Here is a 19,929-nt window from a genome sequence, read left to right as displayed (position 1 = left end):
CGTCAGCTTCAGAGTGATATTCAATAACACTCCGGTGGTTTCACCGCGAACAAATGGGTTTCAGGTGTGACGCCTTGTGGGCACAAAAAATGTCCAGTTAGTGCTTCTCAAACGTTCACTGCTGTGTGTCACATGTGAGTAACTTCGGACAACCTCCTGACCCAATTTTCCTGAAATAGTCCAGAGGTCATGTATGAAAACAGCGTCAGTGAGGTGGTTGTTACATTTCTTCACACTAGCTGCACTCGGCAGCGTTAGGAAGGTTTAGTCTGCTTTTATGGTGAGAACATAAGAGAAATGCTCCTTTGGGCCTATTCTGTCACAGTACTGTACCGTGGGTGTACTGTGCTTTAAACAAATAACTTGTTTTCTAGTGAAATACTAAGTACATCCCACATTTCTCTGTTTTCCTGCAAGCAAAGGTTGTTACGCTCGTGTTAAAACATGCAATACATTCAGCATCCTATCCACTAAACTGCAGCACCTTCAGAAGCCAACAGTATCTCCCACACAAATTATTTTTAGACATAAAAACGAAAGAATATTTAAAAGAAAAATCAGGGAGTAATCCGATCCCTGCTGCACGTTTCTGCTTGAGCTTCACATCGATGTTGGACAGAGAAAAAGCTGCAGCCATTGGAGAAGATTTCCACATCAGTGACGAGATGCCAGCTGAGTTTTAAAGTAACACCAGAGGCAAAAAATTGAATAAAATAAAGTAAAATCCTACCTTAAAAGTGGGAGACAAGTAGTTCTTGAGGAACCAGAACTTGACGGGAGTTTTGGTGTGCTTTAGAACTGACAGCATCATGATTCTGAGAGAGAAGGAGGACAGTAAAAAGACTGGTGGCAACAGAACTGGGAAGAAAAAGACTCTAAAATTAAAAGTATAAGGAAGAAGCAGGGATGTTCGCTTTCAAGGATTTTTGGCTGACACAACAATCCCCTTTCTTTGCCTGGTCACATCTCTGACACCCACCTGAGGAACCTCTCGTACAGATGCCCCGAGGCCACAGAGAAGATGTTGATCGTATCTTCCTTGTCCTGCTTAGGCTCTTCAGTCTTGCCTCCACCCGTGAAACCTCTGAAAGACAAAATGAAAAGCGATTATTTGACAGTTTTGAACATCTGAAAATGAAAAATGAGATCACTGTTTTGAGCTGCACCTGGTCAGAGAATTCCAGAAACCAGTGTCGTTCTCCTCCGTCCCATCACTCAGCAGCTCCTCGCTGAACTTGTCTGGCTTCTTTTGGACCTGATCAACACACAATCATAACTCAGTCAGTCACAACATACTGTGGGAGGAGAAAAGAAGAAAATCAATTATTCTGTTTAAAATATGAATCAAATATCATATGACGTGGTTTTGATTCAGGACTGAAACTTACACAAAACATTAGTGGTTGAGTTTTTACTCTGACTTAAATTTTGTATTGGCTTTAAGATCACACGAGATCGCATGTTCACATGTTGCCATGAGTTCAAGAGTGCAATTCTCGATATATTAAGTCAAAGTGCTTCAGGTGATTGCTTTCTTACACAGCTTTGCTCTTTGGGCACATTATCAAAGCTAATGCTAAGCTAATGCTGCGGCGATGTTGCCTTCAAAAACACGAGTAATCCACAGAGTCTCAGGACCCTCAGATTCTGGGAGCAGAGCTACAGACATGGGGTGGATACTGGGCCAGATGTCATATTTATGAAAGACTTTCACAGTAGTTTAGTCACAAAAGCTTTTCATCTTTTTATCTTAAATTTTGGAAATAGAATTGTAGACAACAGACAAGTATAGTCTCTTGTTTTTGCTGTTGTTGGTTCACCAATTAGCCACAGAGAAGAGCTAACAACAAAGAGCTGAAGTGATAAACAATGAAGTTTCCAGGATAGTCACTGTCTGTACTTTTCATGCTGCATCTTCCCTCTCGGTCACGGCAGGTTTAGCGCCTGCTTCTGCCAGAAGTTACTTCCTGTTAAAGGGGTTTTTTTCCTTCCCACTGTCACCAAGCGCTTGCTCATAGGGAGTCGTCTAATATTGTTGAGTCTTTAGATTACAATATGAAGTGCCTGTCGCTCCCTTCCCCTCCCAGCTCACTTGTCAACCAATTAGCATTCAACCTACACAAAGCATCAACCACACCTATTGTTGAAAACCTCTCTCCTGCAAAAACCTCCACTCATAGACACAACAGCAGGTCAACAACCTGAGAGTAAAAGCTGACAGTGTTGTTGGATTTTACCTATATTTTTGCATAGGAGATGAGACTGTATTTACCACACAGGGGTCAAGGGGCATAAGCAAGACCTGGAGTGAAGACATTGTTCACTCTGGCAGCCAATATTACAAAAACTGGCATGCGTTGCTTGTGGCTAACCTTTATTCCCTCACTGTGCTTACTCTAAAGGTCGACTGTGAGGCAGCTGCTCCTTCTTTGAGGAAGGGCCAAACAAGCTGTTTGGTGGGCATTATGGAAATGTGTTACACAGTGATGTAGATGAATGGTGGAAGACAATTTTGAAGCATACTTTTGCAACTTCTCAGAATTTTTGAGAAGACGAACACGAACAAAACACTATAAATCCCACTAAAGCCCAAAACTTATAATATGGGCTTTTTAATGTGAAAAACAAAGAGGTGAGAGAAGCTTAATGTGTATGTGCTTTTGTCTGTAGTTGAAAAATGCACTGGCACGTGGGCACATCTGTCATATGCAAATACCGCTTCAAAGTCTGATTTTACTTTAGTCATCTTTGCACAAATTACATATTTATTCAGCTCAAAACGGCTCAGTTCAGACTGCAGTTTCTGCTTCTCGTTAAAATTTATGAGAAACCTGAGAAATTGAGCAGTCTGGATATTCTGCTCACCAACTTTCCATCCTGGATTTATCCAGCTAACAGTGCTGAAGGGCAGATTCCTGCCATTGCTTCTGTGCTTTTGTGCCAGAAAGACGTCACTGCATTGCAAGTGAACCGACCTTGACTTTAATGATTCTGCTCTTGAAATTGTTCAGCACGACTACAATGTCGTCCGAGTCCGCTGGAGAGTCTGTGCCGTCATGGCTGCAACAGAAGAAAGAAATGATAATGAAAACATTAGAAGAGAGATTTTCAGATTAATTTATAAAACCAGGAGCAAAGAGGAGTGGCTGACATTTCATTTATATGTGACAGAATATAGCCAATTCTGCACATTATTACCTGTAAATCTTGTAGATTTCATCAGAGCGCCCTTTCCTTAGCTTCAGGATCCAGGCGCCTGGGTTGGCTTTGAGCTGAAAGTAACCCTGCAGAGCAGAACAAAGGAGATTTACAATTTCAGGCTGAGAGAATATTAATGTCTAGGAAAGTAAAAAATATGTTATTTATCAAGTAGAAAAGCATTAAAGTATAACAAATCAAAGCTGTGTTATAGAGAGGGCCGTGCTTTGAAGCGATTACCAGGTTTGCCATGACGATAGTGTCCACGATGACGGGCTCAGACTCGGTTCCCAGGGTGAACTGAAGGCCACGTGGAGGCTGACCCGAACTGACGTCAAAACAATGGCCCTCCAACAAAAGGTGCTCCAGCTCATACTCTGCTGCTACAATATTCTCCACCTGCAAACACGGAAGCACAGCCAAGGAAAGTTTACTTCATGCAGCCCGATATCAGCGCCCAGGGGCTCCACAGACACACATTAATAATGGTTCCCAAATTAGCTGAAGGTCTCAATGAGGACTGGACTCCAAAATGTTCAATATATAAGCTACTTATATTATCTATATGTTGTCCAGCCAGGTGAGTTACTGAAACAGCAAAATTAAATAATTAAAAACAAACAAACAAGCAACCCTGCCTAAAAACAGATGTACTGCTGTACCTCCTGCAGGTAAATGTTGTCCAGATCATATCGAGTGTGCACAGACTCAACCATCCAGCTCTCGGGAGTGTTGAGGTTTAGAGTGAAGAGTGGAGACTGGGGCATGTCCAGGAACTTTGCTATAGGCCCAGGAGAGAAACTACCATCAGCCTGAAACGCCACCTCTGGCTCTAGGACGTAACGATAAAAACTGGAAGACAAACACACAAGCAGAAAGCAGGTGAACTTTTATATGGTGGAGGAGTCTTTATACCACGTCCTGCCTGCTTTAACAGAACAATCCTGACTTATAGTAAGTGCCATATGCACATGAAGCAACATCAAAAGATTCAGGAACGGTAACAACTTGTTAGCAGATGTCCATATCAGAATCAGAATACTTTATTGATCCCTGGGGGAAATTATTTTTTGTTACAGTGCTCCATTTTAAACCAACATTAAGACAAGACAGACAATACGCTAACTAAGAATAGTACAATATATACATATATATACATACATACATACATAAGTCACTTATAAATAAATAGTTGGAAAAGAAACATGTGTAGCTGTAGCAGCAAACAGTGTGTTAAGTGGATGCGTTGTACAGGGAGATGGCCACAGGCAGGAATGATTTCCTGTGTCGTTCAGTGGTGCTTTTCGGTAATCTCAGTCTCTCACTGAACGAGCTCCTGTGACTGACCAACATGTCATGGAGTGGGTGGGAGGTGTTATCCAACATTGTCTTTATCTTGGACAGCATCCGCCTCTCCGACACCACCTTGAGGGAGTCCAGCTCCATCCCCACAACATTGCTGGCCTTACGGATCAGTTTATTAAGTCTGTTGGCATCTGCGACCCTATATTATATTATTATAAACCTGCATAATAATATGATATTTGATGATTCTGTACTTTAACTAAAGGATAAATGAAAAGTGATGTGGGAGAGGAAATAGAAAGACCATGAAGGTGTTACCAGGATGTACAATTTCAGCATGGAGTACAGAAACTGCTTGTTTTCTCACCTCTTCAGGGGCATTTCTGACAGCTTTGACTGGCAGTTCATGAAGACACGCAGGTTGACGTTTACCAGCTGCTTTATAACCTGCAGGAGGCGCGGAGAGAAAGGTGTTACACAGAACAAAAGCAGAACACGTTGGAAATAAATCAACTGGACATACAAGCATGATGGATCACAAATTCAAAGGAGTTATCACAGATAACCTACCAGAAGAAGAGGAGCAAGTTTCTGAGCTTCTCTGGTTACTGGATCTACCACGGCAACAACATCAAAATATACATCTCCCTCTTTGGGACGAATCTTCACAGCACTGCCAGCAAACAGCAAATCAACGAGAAAATCAAGCAAACAAAACCTATTTAAGATCCTCCTGCTTTCTCCAGAAAGAAAAGCAAACAAAAAAACTTTAACCGACCTCTTCAAGGTCTCCCTTCTGAAATAAACCATCAAATCACCCTTGTGAAGTACTCACTTTTTAAACCTCTCAACTCAATAAAGAAATCTTGCTCATCTGATTTATACACAGCTGTACCTGTAGCGGTCATCTGCAAAGCCATACTCCACACGGGCTTCTCCTTTAGGCTGAGACGAGAGCAAAGCGTCCACCTTCATCACAAGGTCGCTGGCCCTGAGAAAAATGAAGTGTTAGCGCGACAAGAAAAGTTCATCTGTAAACTTCTTCTTAGAGGAGCCTGAAAATACCTGTCCTCCTCGATTCCAAAATTCTGAACTTTGCTTTTGATGCGCTCTCCAGAAGTCTTTAAGATGATGCTCTCCAAAAGCAGGAAGTCGTCCTGGTTAAACACCTCCGCCTCCTCCAGCGGACCTATGATCTGTCAAGAAGAAAACAAAAATACTGACTGAATAACTACAGCAAATGTGGGTAGATGGACATTTTTGAAATCAATATAAGCTATATTTGAACCTATACAACATCTAGGACAGGTTTAAAATTTCTGACTCACTCTTCCGTTGCTGATAACTGCTCTTTGTCCTTTCTTCAGTTTGAGCACATCTCGACAGTAAGCAGCGTGGGAAAGCAGGAAGTTGAACTTGGAAGCCTCATACGCACTTTTAAACAGTGACAAATCCATACCCTGAAGAAAAAAACATAGATATTTTTGTAGGCAGCTGACAAAAGGACAAATTAGGAGTAAAAAAACTAGGATGGCTTAGTGCCTTTGCACTAAGCCACTAAGCCATGATCCTGTTTAGATTCTGTGTGTAACCCTCTCACCCCGACAGCGAACTCGCCGACGTCGACACCCTTCTGCAGGGCCGCAGCGGTCTCTTCTTTAGCCATCTTTGTGATGAAGTTCTTGGCATTATTGGCAGTTTGTGTCTGCATGGCGGACCAGATTGCTCTGGTGACGCGGGTCGTCTCAGCAGACACGTCAGCTGACGGGTTGTTGATCATCCCCAGTCGGACGTTGTTGCTGGTTTTCTGTTGTACAAGAGGGGAGAGATGGTAAGCTTCTGCAGGCTTTAATGTTCTGACCGTCTATAAGCTAAACTCCACATGAGTATCACTGTAAAGGAAACTATGATACACAGAGTGGACAGTCTCAGTTTTAAAACTGGTTCACCTCTTTTTAACAAGCATGTGCATTTATTTGGTTAATGTCACAGACCACGTTTCATTGCTTTGCATCCGTGTTTTTCTTCGTGCGAAGGAACACAATTACTTTTTGGCATTCTGCCTTTTTGCTTTTCTCTCCTTCAAGTTCTACAACAATAAAGTCATCACTCTTGTGTCTGCACGCAATGATGCTATAGCGAGCTGCACATTAGCCTAGCTGTGTATAAAAGTCTGCAGCAGCCACAGGCTGCAGAATAAAAACATCAAGTAGTAGCTTTATGTGGTGGTTAGGTCACATATCCTTTGTGAAAAAGCAACTTTTGGAAGGTATCAGAATTTGTTTTATACAGTTTACTTGACATCAAAAATTGTATAACAATTATTTTAAACACAGCTCATTTCATACCATGTGTTTGATGGCGTCATAAAGGAGCTGGCGTCCTGAGGGTTTGTCAAAATCTCCCACTACCCAGAAAGTCACAGGACGAATGTAGGCATCATCTGACAACCACAGAAGAAGAAAGACACGAGGTAAGAATAAACAACCACAGTTGTGCTACAGATCAACTTCAGTGGTATTAATGGTGTTGGCAAACAAAGATAATACACTCACTGGCCACTTTGTTAGGTACGCCTGTTCACGGTTCATTAAGTTCAAATTTATTTATAGCCCAATATCACATATAGAAGTTCAAACAGCTTCACATAAAAACATCAAGGATCAAGATCACTTATATCTAAAAAAAACAAACAAGCAAGCAACTCATCAGAAACACACACACACACACACACACACACACACACACACACACACACACACACACACACGTTATTTACCATACAGACCATAGGAATAGAGAAGAAAGGTCATTTAAGTGACTTTAGCCATGGGATAGTTGGTAGTGTCAGACATACTGGTATGAGAGTTTCAGAATCTGCTGATCTACTGGGATTTAGAGAATGTAGTCAGAAAAAGAAAATACTCAATAAGCTGCAAATTTCTAGGTGAAAATGCCTTGTTGATGCCAGACGTTGTTGGAGAATAGCCAGATAGGGTAACAGTAACTCAAAAAACCAAGTATGCACTATGCAGAACAGATTCTCTGAATGCACAACATGTTGAACCTTGAAGCATATGTGCTACAGCAGTGGAACACCACACCGAGTGCCACTCCTGTCAGCTAAGAACAGAAGCTACGCCCAATGAATCAGGATGTTGCACAGCTCAAATCATCTCAAACTGGTTTCTTGAACATCACATGACCGCTCTACTCAAATGAGCTCAATCCAATAGATCACCTGTTTGATGCCATCGTGTTGATATGGACCAAAAACCTCTGAGACTCACTTCCAGCACGTACAAACAATTAAGACAGCTCTGAAGGAACCAGCACTATCAAGCTGTACCTAATAAAGTGACCACTGAGTGTTAAAGTGCTGCTCTCTGCTCCAAATTTTGCTTCCTTATCACACCGTTCAAACTTTTCATGCAGTTTCTTTGAAATCATACTGGGTGAACTATCATGCTCTCCCACTGGAACAAACAACGTTATAGTGAGCAGTTACATAAACAAATTTTGGTACTCATGCTTGGAGACTGGTGTACAATTATCACATGCATAATTATTAGTCATTTGTGTCCTTTGAGAACTGAACACAGATGGAGGAGTGGTGGTGGATTCACAAACACGGTGCCAACAATGTCGTTAACAGAAAACTGAAAAAAAGAGCAAGTGAGTAGGAGGGGGAATAATGTGGAGAAAAAGGGTGATTACCATGCCTGTTGGTGGTGGTCATCCCTGATGCAGGGAATTTAAAAACACATGAATAAGAGGCGGAAGTGGAGGAGGAGGAGGAGGGGACAGAAGGAGAATACACCAGGAGAGAGTTTAGCTTTGAAATTTTTTATCTTCACAAGTAACAACAAGAAAAAAAAATCCACAGGCATGCTTTTCTACTCAGTGATCAGATGCCAGAGTGCTCTTACCTTTCTTTGTCATATAGTTCATGCTGTTGGCCACAGCTGTGTTCTTCTCTACTGTGTCTAGCGTTGAGAAGCGAGCGTAGTCATCTATGAAGTAGTTATCTGCAAAACGAGATGAAAAAAAAGGAGTAAAGTATCGATTCTGGAGCAAATGTTTTTATAATATACAAACTTTTGATTACATCATATCTGTACTGCAAAAAACGCCAACAAAATAATAATCATCAAATAAATAGAAATAAATAGTAGCAGTAATGGTTGAAGAATATTTGGAAAACTAACTGTGCTTCTACATGAAGCTTTGAGTCATCCATGTCACAGACAGCACATTAGTTTCTGAGGATGATCTAAAAAAAATTGAAATTTAAGAAACCCTCATACTTACTGGTATCAGACAGATCCAGGTAGGTTCTGCTGGTGGACAACACTCTGGGGTTGATTCGAGGAACAACACTGGGCTGGTTCATGATGAAGTCGACGACATCGTGGTCTGTAGCCAGCTCGCCCTGCGAGTGACATGAGAGGAAACGTGCGAGGTTAAAGTAAAAAGTCAGAGTCGTCGCTTTAGCTGCAGAGCTGACAGTCATGCAGGAGGTCCTTCTCTGCAAGATTTCCCTGCTCACAGTTTAAAAAGCACTTCTTAAATGTTAATGGCCTTTTCACTGCAGTTACGGGTGCTTGTTTAGAAAGTTTTCTCTGAATAAGTTTGAGTTAAACATTAAAAAAAAGAAAAGAGAAAAGGTAGGTAGGATGACTAATGCTATGCTGACCAGTAAGACTTCTATAGCCACCAAATTAAATGCTGCTTGCTGTGTTTAAATTCCTTAGAAATCCTTTGAAAGAATCAATTCAAAGATTTGGCTCCTCTGTGTGATGGGCTGACATTAAAAGAGGAAAAATGACAGATGGCATGCTCACAAAGATCCTGCTGAAAAGAGAATTTGTTTTATGACCTCAAAGACAGACAGTGTACTTTAGCAAGTTTACTTTATGGTGGCTTAACTTCTGCCTTTAATTTTACACTAAGATTTTGTAGCAGGTCCAGGAAAGAAAAACCTAATTAAAAGAAAAAGGACTGACAAATAAATATATCTTATGAAGTACTTTTTAGAAAAAACAACAACACATTTTTATTGTTAAAAATGAGAATAGATTTGAAGTTTGCTTGTGAAATTAAGGCAAACTATTTGTGCTGAAATGCAAAATGCAGTTTTCTGCATATTGTTCAAAATAATACAAATATAAAATATCAAAAGATGAAACTGAGATATATTATTGGTTGTTTTGAATTAAAGTCCAGCAACAGATTTTTTTTTTTAGAAACTGTGACTGATGCTCTAAAACCTGTATTTTAGAATAACCCTTAATAAAATAATGATATGGCAGATAATGAGCTTTTATTGTAAATGTGATTGTAACTGACCAGGTAGACGGCCCTTTGGTAGAATGAGGTGGTCTCCAGGATTTTCTGCATGGTGACAGTTTCCAGTTCATCCGGGTCCAGCTGTTCACGCTGGTAAGGTATCCCGTTGTACATGACCACAGGCAGCGGGCCTACTCCTGTTTGCTCATAGTATGCCCGTCCTTCCTGAAAGGGAAGAAAGAAAGAAATGTTATCTAGTTAACCCTTAATTATTCGGCTCTGCAGTCAGTTTTAGGTGACCACTTTAAAAAGGCTGTTCTATTTCTCTTTTAGAACAAAATCACACTTAATATTCTTGCATCTAAAAACCTCTTAAATACATGATACTATTGTACAGTTGCTGCAATTCCACCACATCCCAAATGTGCTCTACTGGATTGAGATCTGATGACTGAAGGTCATCTGAGTACAGTGAACTCATTCTCATGTTCAAGAAACCACTTTAAGATGATTTTATCCTACTGGAAGCAGCCATCAGACGACAGATACTCCACGTCAGATTCCTTTTCTTAGCTGACATGAGTGTGACGCAGTGTGGTCTTCTGTGGTTGCTGCTTCAAAGTTTAACATGATGTGCATTCAGAAATGCTCTTCTGTATACCTTGGTTGTAGCCAGTGGTTATTTGAATTACTGTTGGCTTCCTATCAGCATGAAGCAGTGTGGCCATTCTCCTCTGACTACAACAAGGGTTTTTTCTCCTGATGCTCACTGATTTTTTTTCTCTCCTCTTTTTTCAGACCATTTTCTATAAACTCCGGAGATGATTGCGTGGGGAAAATCGGAATAAATCTGCAGTTTCTGAAATACTCAGAGCAGTCCCTCTGCCACCAAAAAACATCCCTTAGTCAGAGTGACTTAAAATAATCTTTCTTCCCATTTCTGACGCTCAGTTGAGTTGGTGCCGTGTGATTGTCTGCTCAGATATTTGTGTTTGTGAGCAGTTTAATGTGTGTACCTAATAAAATGACCACTATTCATCCACTGATGAATTATCAAACTACTCTTGAGTTGCTCAGTTATCCTTTTATTCTGGTGCTACATACAGCTCTTTTGACTGTAATTGTACACTTAGATTTGCTGTGTTAATAAAAATGTAATTTTAGATTAATAATATGAACAGAAAAAACATCCTGCTCGACTCACCTTCCTGTTGCTGTCATAGCTGGAGTCGGCTCCGAGGACACTGCTGACTTCGACGTAGGGAAACTTCTTCTCCAGCACTTTAACTACATCCCCGACACTCAGCCGACCACCAACTGGCACACGGTTAAACATCTATAAGAGGGAGAAGAGAAGAGAACGGGATGAACAAGTGGGCAAGGCAATTTCATTTGTATAGCACACTTTCAGCACAAGGCAATTCAAGGTGCTTTACATGATTAAAATAAAACAAAAAATAAAGCATAAATCACTATAAAAGTAAAAAACAAGAAAACATTTACAAGAAAGCATTTACAATAAAACAATAATCAAGACAATAATTTATATTAAAAATTAAAACAAACATATAGAGAGCCATAATAGGATCAGTTACTCATAAGCAAGTCTAAATAAGTAAGTTTTAATTTTAGACTTAAAAGAGTTCAGTGTCTCTGCTGCTTTGCATTCTCCCGATAGAGTATTCCAGATGTGAGGAGCATAGAAACTAAAAGCTGCTTCTCCATGTTTAGTTCTGGTTCTAGAGACGGTCAATAAACGAGAGCTGGAGGACCTAACTGATCTGGATGGTTTGTACCATGATAGCAGATCCCTAATGTACTCTGGTGCTAACCCATTCAAGGACTTATAAACTAATAAAAGCACTTTAAAAAGTCTATTCTCTGAGCTACAGGGAGCCAGTGTAATGACTTTAGAACTGGAGTAATGTGCTCCATTTTCTTGGTTCTAGTGAGAACACGAGCAGCAGCGTTCTGAATCAGCTGCAGTTGTCAGATTGATTTTTTGGGTAAACCTGTGAAGATACTGTTACAGTAATCAAGGTGGCTAGAGATAAATGCATGGATGAGTTTTTCTAGGTCTCCTTGTGTCATCAGTCCTTTAATCCTAGAAATGTTCCTCAGGTGATAGAAGGCTGACTTTGTTATAACTTTTATGTGGCCCTGGAGGTTCAGGTCTGAGTCCATTGTTACACCTAAATTTCTGGCCTGGTCGGTAGTTTCTAGTTGGACCAGTTTGAGCTGATTACTGATATTTAATCAATCTTTTTTGGGTCCAAAGATAAGTCAGTTTTGTTATTGTTCAGTTGAAGGAAATTATGAGACATCTAGTTGTTAATTCGCTCAATGCATTTATTAAGAGTTTGGATAGGTTCAACATCACCTGGTGACATTGAGATATAAAGTTGAGTATCGTCTGCATAATTGTGGTAGTTAATATTATTGGTGGTTATAATCTGGCTTAACGGGAGCATGTAAATGCTAAATAAGAGGGGCCCGAGGATGGAACCCTGGGGGACCCCGCATGTGATTTCTATATTTTGTGATGAAAATTGGCTAATTGACACATAGAAGTTTCTATTCTTAAGGTAGGACTTGAACTAGTCGAGTGCTGTACCAGAGAGTCCGGCCCAGCTCTCTAGACGTTCCAGTAATATATCATGATCAACGGTGTCAAACGCCGCACTAAGGTCCAGTAGTACCAATACTGTGGATTTCCCACGGTCAGTATTTATACGGATGTCATTAAACACTTTGACAAGGGCTGTCTCGGTGCTGTGGTGCCTACGAAAACCAGACTGATAAATATCAAAGCGGGTGTTCATTGTGAGAAAGCTGTTTAACGATAAATGGAAGATTAGAGATTGGTCTGTAGTTTTGCATTAATGTGCTGTCTAGGTTCTTTTTCTTTAATATTGGTTTGATAACTGCTGTTTTTAAGGCTTTTGGGGAAGACACCTGATAGGAGGGATGCGTTAACTATTTGGATCAGGCAAAGAGTAACAGAGACACAGATTAGATAAAGTCTTACAAAGGTCTTTTTCACTTCCTAGTTTCTGTGAACAATGGACTCACCGACATGACGGCTTCAAATGCATTCTGACTGTCCACCTCTTCAGTGATGTAGTTGTAGGCTCGGACGAGTGCCACACCGGCATCTTGCATACCATCTATGTCGTCTTCATCAGACACCACAAACACCAGCCCGATCCTAAACACAAACACGGAGCAAGTAAGCTTCCAAAAACAGTTAAAATGCAGAGCGTGTGCTGCCTGCTTCATCAGTATTCAAACAAACTGACCATCCCAAGATGCCACATGCAGCGCGGTATCAAAGGTCTTCCAAACATCCCTGACAAAACTCTTAAATTAAAAATGGATTTTTAACTACACATTTCTACTGACTACCAATGCTCTGCAGCACCTCTTTTATTTTATTTATTTATTTTAGTTTTCTGGTTACTGTACAGCAATAAAAAAGTGATATGTTGTGCATTCAAATTCATAAAAGCTGATAATTAATTCCCAAGAAAATGTCCAAAAAATGTATACATCTTGATGACAGAAACACCAACCTGAGGGGTATATTATTAGCATAAAACATCTCTGCGACGCTCAGCAGTTCTACAGTGTTCTCCTGGGTCGGATCCAGAATGATCACCTGCAACAGATGCGTGTTAGCATTCATCAGAAAAGCTTCAGACCTATTTGGATTCACAGGGGTCTGATTAATAAACTGCGCTCTTACCAGATTGTGAAAGTTCTTGCGGATCTGCCTGATGACTCCAGGGAAAGTTGGTCTGAGCAGCTCCTGCACGTTGGAGGGCCATGAGCTGTACCTGTAGTCGGTCTCCAAGTTGTTAATCCACTAAAAAGGAGAATGCAGTGAAGAGGAAATGGTTTAAATTAAGTTTAAAAACAAGAATGAGCAGACAAGAGCCAACAAGAAATTACTTTTCACTGCTAGCGGAAGGAAAGCACAACGATAATTTTGGAGGGCTTGAAATGCCTCCAAATTTTTTCAAATAGAAACTTGATTGCACAACAAAAATCTTCCAAACACAACACATTTCTTTCCAAGCTTATTTTGGTTAAGTCCCTCATTTGCTGCAGCATTCAACAGTTAGTTATTAGGGACGTGTGTGAACACGGACACTCTTACACTGATGGCCGGGCTGCGGATGTCGACGGCGTAGTCAGAGTCGGAGGGCTGGACGTTGAGCTTCAGGATGTCGTGAATAAAAGGTGTCTCGATTAGCAGGGAGCGCAGACCCTCCATCACCCGGGCCTCGCTGCGCAGCACTTCAAACACACTGCAGGTAGCAAAGGACAGAGGCGAGTTAAGTGGTGCAGTGTGTGTGTATTGTAATCAAGAATTTGAGCGTAGCATCTAGACTGCCTTATTATCTGAAAGAGATGTATAAGTAGAGCTCATTATTTTCAGTTTTGATCTGGCTTATTTAAATCATTAAACAGCAGGTAAGATGTGAATGTGAAATCAGATTTTAAAAACATGACAAAGAAAAAGCAACAATCTCCGTTATTATACAGTCTCACTCTCAACTTATTTTATCGATTGGTCGAGCACAACCTATTAATACCTAATACAAGAACTAATTTTTGAATATTCCAGTAAACCCAAGAATATCACTTGGGTACAGTTTTCCATATGGAAGCATTTGCTGCTTCTGTGACTATCATTCAAATCTTTTCATGCCCCGTTTTAGGCCCAGTTGTCTTAACATTCCCAGGTCTTAAGAGCCCAAACACACGCACACACACAAAAATCTTTAATTTAATTTTACTTTACATTTTGTTCTAAACAATTGTTAAAGTATATAATCAGTCAAGCTACGGTCTTGACTGATTATATACTTTCATTTGCAAAAGGTTAAAGCAACACAGATGCATTTCTGTGCTGTAATTACTGCAAATTAGATGCTCAAAATATGGCTTTTTATGTGTACCTGAAGATGTCCTGTGCGTCCAAATCTATATGCAGCCCGTTGATGAACAGCGCTGAATCCCCGGGCTGCAACCCCAGAGTTCCTTTGAAAAACTATGGAAAGAGAAACGTCAATATGACTAAATATCCTGTTTGTGTCAAGCTCCCCATTCAACACCAGCTGAGCTGTGAGGCAAACAACATCAAAACCAGCCATCATGTAGTCAATTATACTGTAAAACTAGAGGCAACAGTCAACACAAAGCCACAACGTTGACAGCTCTAAACAAGCACTGACAACTCTGTTCAAAATCAGCCTGTTTAGAGCAATTAAACCCCACACTAAACAAATCTAATTATCAAAGAAGGGGTGTGTAAATGTGTGTGAATATGTCTATGAGAAGAGACCCGCATGTGTGTTTGTGCGTCTGCACAGGCAAAAAGAAAGCTCAAAGTCGTTCTGGCACAGTCAAATCTCATTACAGAAAGACAAAGACATCAGATTAATCATACTCCAGACATTGCAATTACAACAAGACATGATTAACACAAATATTGTTCATCCCACTTAAATTGTGTGAGTGTGTGGATGCATGCCTGTGTGTGAGAGAAAGACAAAGACGTGTCTGTGTGCGAGCAAGTGCACGTGTCCAAACTACTTCAATCAATAATCATTTCTCGCTGTAGGACTCTGCGCGCCTGCTGAATGAATCACCGATTCAGTAATTAGGACGTTTGTCTGCTCAGCCCCACCATCAGCCCGAACTCCTGTCTGCACACCAAGATAATGTGAGCACAGCTTCAGGAGAGGAGACCAAGCAAAGGAGAGAGAGAAAACACTGACAAGAAGAAGGGGTGAGTGCCTATTCCACTAACAGGCGAAGCAAAACACACATTGTCAAAAACTGAATGCTTTCAAATCAGATGATGTTTACAATTGATCACAAAGTAAAAGGTAAAACAAAACCAGGAGGGGCAGTTTCATTTTGAGAGACAAAAGCTACTTGATTGTGGATGTTTGCAATAATGCTGTATGTCTCGGTTCGTCCTCTTTAGTGGATTAAATTGGTAAACAGCTAAAGCTAAATTATCCCTAACCACTAGAGGACACAGTCTGCAAGATTAAAAGAATAAGGATCCTCGATAATGGAAAGACAAACATAGGACAGATGATGAAATCGAGCAGTTTGAAAGCAGATGATTTAGTCTTAGCCACTGAACTGCTGAGCTAAAAGTTAATGATTCAGGCTGATCAAAACTCAATTTTAGAGTTTTTTTTACTCTCACTTTGTGAGGGGCAGCCAATCACAAGAAATACTGCTTAAAAGGGGAGCAAATCTATAGGGGAAGGAGCTAAAGCGACGTCTTTCAGACAGCGGATGAACTGAGCAGCTGCACCAACGCCCACTATAAGATTTATAAAGGTTATTTTGAACTGTGAAGCATACAAAGCTACTCCAGGGAAGCCCAAAGAATAAAACATTTCTGATGGATATGAAAAGATCTCACTTTATGCCAACGAAAAGGTCTTGGAGGCACAAAAGAAGGAACCAGAATATCAATGATGTAGCAGCTTATGATCCACCAGAATTCACAGGTTATTGTAAAATGTAAAGTTCTTAATGAAAGGTCTAGGTTTTGTTGTAACTGGTAAAATCCACCGAGAAGTCAGGGAGGATCACAAACAGCCATAAGGGGGACAAATTAATCTTGTTTCACTAAAATCACACTAATATTCTTTAAAGAAGCAGCAGATCTTGTGAAAACGAATATGACCTTCATCTTGCACCAATTCTTGTGAATTGTGGAGATATGTATGGACAACAGATGCTTTGCCATCACATAAGCCTATCAGTCCTTCGATTGGATGAGTCAATAAAAAAACAAAACAAAAAAAAAGAGCCTTGTAACAGCCTCGTCATCCGGTCTTTGCAAGAAGACAAGAAAAGCTTGTGTCCTAATGAGATTTTTATGTGACATCAGTATTGTTTTTTCCCCAAGTCACACAGCAAAGACGTATGACATCAGAGAGAGGAATATAAAGACTAAAGACACTGACACATCGTGTTGAGGTTGGGATCGGAGGTAATGTTGCATAAATTAAGTCAGCTTAATTCATGTTGTAACAATTACATGTGGTTTCTAAACCTGAAAATACCTGAAATGATCAAGTCATTTAGTGTTAGTCTAACAAGCACATGAAGGCCTATTAACTGCATTCATGATGTTAAAAGAAAGTGAAAGAGACTAAAGGGTTCATTTTCATCTTTAACCAAAAGCAGAAATGTTTTCATTGTGTTACAAAAGGGCAAGTGGGAAAAAATAGAAGATGATCAAACATGTACCTTTTGATTCTCGCCAATCTCTTTACGGATCTCCGAGTTGACCACAGTTTTAGTGATTGACCTGGGAGAGAAAAGGAAGACTGAACTGTGAAACTGCTGACTATCCAAAATCTACACAAACCAAGCTTCTTATTGTAGTTACTGCTCATGTGTGTGTATCTGTGTGTGTTTTCGTTTCTCCTCTACCTGGCCTTGGTGGGAAAATTCTGACTGAGGTCTTTCATAACATTGAGGGCATCAACAGCAGGAGCAGCAAGAATGCGAGCAGCTGTCTGGAAACTCAGATCTGTAAAAGAGAAGGTGGGTGGATGTTCAGGCAGGCGATGAGGGTCAGAATGGGAAAGAGATGAGTGGAAAAATTAGTAAGAAGAACAGGAAACACAGGAAAAGAAGAAAAAGAAACAATGATCATAATTAGAAGACATGTGAGCACTTAGACATAAAACAAAGACAAGGGCTGCTTCAAAGATCGTTAACTTACTCTTGATTATTTAAAAGGACTAAGGCTATATGCTTGCAGCTCTGTACAACACAGACATTTCATATGGGCAAATTACGATTCACATTAAAGTGTCGATGCTGAAATGTTTGTGTTGAGCAGGAATAATGTTTATGATGTTCGCCACCTTAAATTGATATAAACGCAGATATACTTATCATCACGTTAATTTGTAAGTGTGGAAAAGATAAAGGGGTGTATGGAGCTTTGGTGTGCAAGGAGGGAAGAGAGCAGTGAGGATTATTTCAATGCAGTGAGCATCTCTGTAATGGTGTTGTAGTCTGTGTGATTATTAGCCTCTGGAGGTCTCCCTCTCTTTGTAAACAGGCTGAGCTAATGAGCCCCACAGGGTTAGGAGATAAAGACAGACGCCCACATGACAGTCTGACAGTCGAGTTCAACCTCCTCATCTCCTCGGAGCCTTTATTTGCCAAATATAAAAGCAGCCGAACGCTCACATCCTGATTACACCTACTGATAGGCTGACCTTTTACATATGGAAGCGTTTTCTTTAAGAAACATAAACATAACAGATGAGCTGGAGCCAATATAATTTTTTATTTGCTCGATAACATCAAAAAGAAAATGACAAAATTAAAAAGTATATGTGATTGCATCTGTGAGAGTGAGTTTGAACTGTTAATCAATATATGATGTCATCTTAATCAATGCTTTTATATTGCTGCAGACAAAGCTTTCATGTCTTCAAGGTATTATGGCTCAAACGCATCAAGAGGACAGTGATCGATTGCAGTCGTAGATCAGAGATCGATACAGATACATTTTCAGCTGCTAGTTTGATTTACAGGTGGAATGACATCATGGTTAAAGCAACAGAAGACAACTGGAGAAGCCAATGTTAATTTATTTTCATTTATTCCTGATCAAAGGGTTGTTGAGACAGAGAATAGGAAAGCATTTTTAACTTTCTAATAGTTCAGGAAACTCCCATGGTTAACAGATGATTTAAATAAATACAGTATATGTACGGTGCTAGCATGTGAAATTACAGATACAGTTTATTTTCTCTCATATAATACTGTTTTGAGGTGGACCCATTTCTTGGTCCACCTGTTTGACTCGCATTAACCAGTCCTCTACCTATAATGAAAACTACTACCAACTAGTTGGTAATAGTTAAGCATATTGGGCATTTTTTCTATTTAACACATGTTAGGAAATCCCAGAAAAGACATGGGCTTCTAGGAAGCACAGGCTGACTGCTTTTACTGTAGGCGGCGATTATGTTTTCTGCTGTCTGTAGTCACTCCCCAAAGGCCCATTCTGTGCTAGAAAAAAAAACCTTGAAATGATCTTTTTTCCCCCCATTTGTGGAGTAAGGAGGGTATCTTTAAAATGATTGTGTAACGAGATACTCCTGTGAAATTGTAAGAACGTCAGAGGACGCTCTGGGTCAGCTAACAATTGATTTGAATTTAATGGGTATGAGGACATGGGATTTTTCCCATCGGATAATTGTCTTTGTCAGCCATAGCTATGGAAGTAATAGATAGAGAACTATGTTCAAGTCCTGCAGGTATATTTGCAGGATCATAAAATTGATTCTCTGAAAAATTAAGTCACAGGAGCAATGCCCACAGGTGTTATCTGTAGATTAAGAGGGCCTCACAGTTTATTTTCTGCTAGCCTGTCAAGATGTTGACTCGGTCAGTTTTGACAAGTTTGTTTCATTGTGCTGTATCATTATTTATTTACACGTGTAATACCAGAAACAGATACTTCCTTACAGAGCCTGTTCATATTGTCAAAACCAATCACTCAGAAGGAAACTGCAAACACAGAAAAATCTGCTGATGTCTGAAATAAGACAATTAAATTTGGAAAGAGGCCCACCTTGCATTTGCCAGACTTTCAGAGGTGCCATCTCGTTGGTGCTTTCAACTAAATGCTTCCTCAATTCTTTAAGCTGTTCCTTGAGCTCCGGGTAGAGGGTCCTAGTGAGAAAGATGGACAGAATGCATGCATCTGTTAAATGACTTAAGTGCTAATTAAGAAAAAGTTGTTGGATTCACAGATTGATTTGATTATTTCTGGTTAGTTGAGCACAGATGTGGTCGGTGCTTCAAGACAGGAGGAAAAAAAAAGAAAAAAAAAAAAAAGAAAGGCTTGGCTGAGAGAGTGTGGTGCAATTCCTGGACCTAATCCAAGCTTTGAATTTTTATCATAGGCTGACACAGAGTCACTCACTTGAGTTTGCCAAAAAGGAATCCCTGAACCTCATCCACTGGATCATTCTCTCCGATCATTGTAGCATTCACCTCCGCCCCTGAAACCACAATCAATTAACTCGATTTTCAAGTCAGGACTCCTCTGGGATTACAACACTGTGG

At 40.2% G+C, this 19,929-nt stretch overlaps 1 protein-coding gene across 2 annotated transcripts in view; it reads right to left on the bottom strand.

The window, feature by feature from the left end:
- The window catches only part of uggt1 (UDP-glucose glycoprotein glucosyltransferase 1), a 31,797-nt gene that overhangs the window by 4,914 nt on the left and 6,954 nt on the right, over positions 1 to 19,929 (bottom strand). The window contains exons 8-35 of one of the 2 annotated variants that reach the window (XM_085442550.1): positions 19,787 to 19,865; positions 19,433 to 19,533; positions 17,266 to 17,365; positions 17,080 to 17,140; positions 14,757 to 14,848; positions 13,952 to 14,102; positions 13,538 to 13,657; positions 13,365 to 13,450; positions 12,865 to 13,000; positions 10,997 to 11,128; positions 9,853 to 10,017; positions 8,815 to 8,935; positions 8,433 to 8,531; positions 8,221 to 8,244; positions 6,852 to 6,946; positions 6,104 to 6,310; positions 5,832 to 5,963; positions 5,569 to 5,699; positions 5,399 to 5,494; positions 5,074 to 5,176; positions 4,871 to 4,950; positions 3,861 to 4,050; positions 3,439 to 3,597; positions 3,199 to 3,284; positions 2,976 to 3,060; positions 1,167 to 1,255; positions 980 to 1,084; positions 731 to 815 (exon numbers count right to left, since the gene is read on the bottom strand). In XM_085442550.1, coding sequence (XP_085298676.1) covers positions 731 to 815; positions 980 to 1,084; positions 1,167 to 1,255; positions 2,976 to 3,060; positions 3,199 to 3,284; positions 3,439 to 3,597; positions 3,861 to 4,050; positions 4,871 to 4,950; positions 5,074 to 5,176; positions 5,399 to 5,494; positions 5,569 to 5,699; positions 5,832 to 5,963; positions 6,104 to 6,310; positions 6,852 to 6,946; positions 8,221 to 8,244; positions 8,433 to 8,531; positions 8,815 to 8,935; positions 9,853 to 10,017; positions 10,997 to 11,128; positions 12,865 to 13,000; positions 13,365 to 13,450; positions 13,538 to 13,657; positions 13,952 to 14,102; positions 14,757 to 14,848; positions 17,080 to 17,140; positions 17,266 to 17,365; positions 19,433 to 19,533; positions 19,787 to 19,865 — 3,110 coding nt within the window. The remainder of the gene's footprint in view (positions 1 to 730; positions 816 to 979; positions 1,085 to 1,166; positions 1,256 to 2,975; positions 3,061 to 3,198; positions 3,285 to 3,438; positions 3,598 to 3,860; positions 4,051 to 4,870; positions 4,951 to 5,073; positions 5,177 to 5,398; positions 5,495 to 5,568; positions 5,700 to 5,831; positions 5,964 to 6,103; positions 6,311 to 6,851; positions 6,947 to 8,220; positions 8,245 to 8,432; positions 8,532 to 8,814; positions 8,936 to 9,852; positions 10,018 to 10,996; positions 11,129 to 12,864; positions 13,001 to 13,364; positions 13,451 to 13,537; positions 13,658 to 13,951; positions 14,103 to 14,756; positions 14,849 to 17,079; positions 17,141 to 17,265; positions 17,366 to 19,432; positions 19,534 to 19,786; positions 19,866 to 19,929) is intronic. The other variant, XM_085442549.1, reaches the window with a different exon arrangement.

The sequence above is a fragment of the Copadichromis virginalis genome, linkage group LG19 (genome assembly GCF_057382275.1).
Source record: "Copadichromis virginalis isolate Kocher_CV1m ecotype Utaka linkage group LG19, C_Virginalis_male_GT1.1, whole genome shotgun sequence".
Taxonomy (NCBI): domain Eukaryota; kingdom Metazoa; phylum Chordata; class Actinopteri; order Cichliformes; family Cichlidae; genus Copadichromis; species Copadichromis virginalis.
Note: the sequence above shows the minus strand (reverse complement) of the source record. Positions and strands in the feature narration are given on the sequence as shown.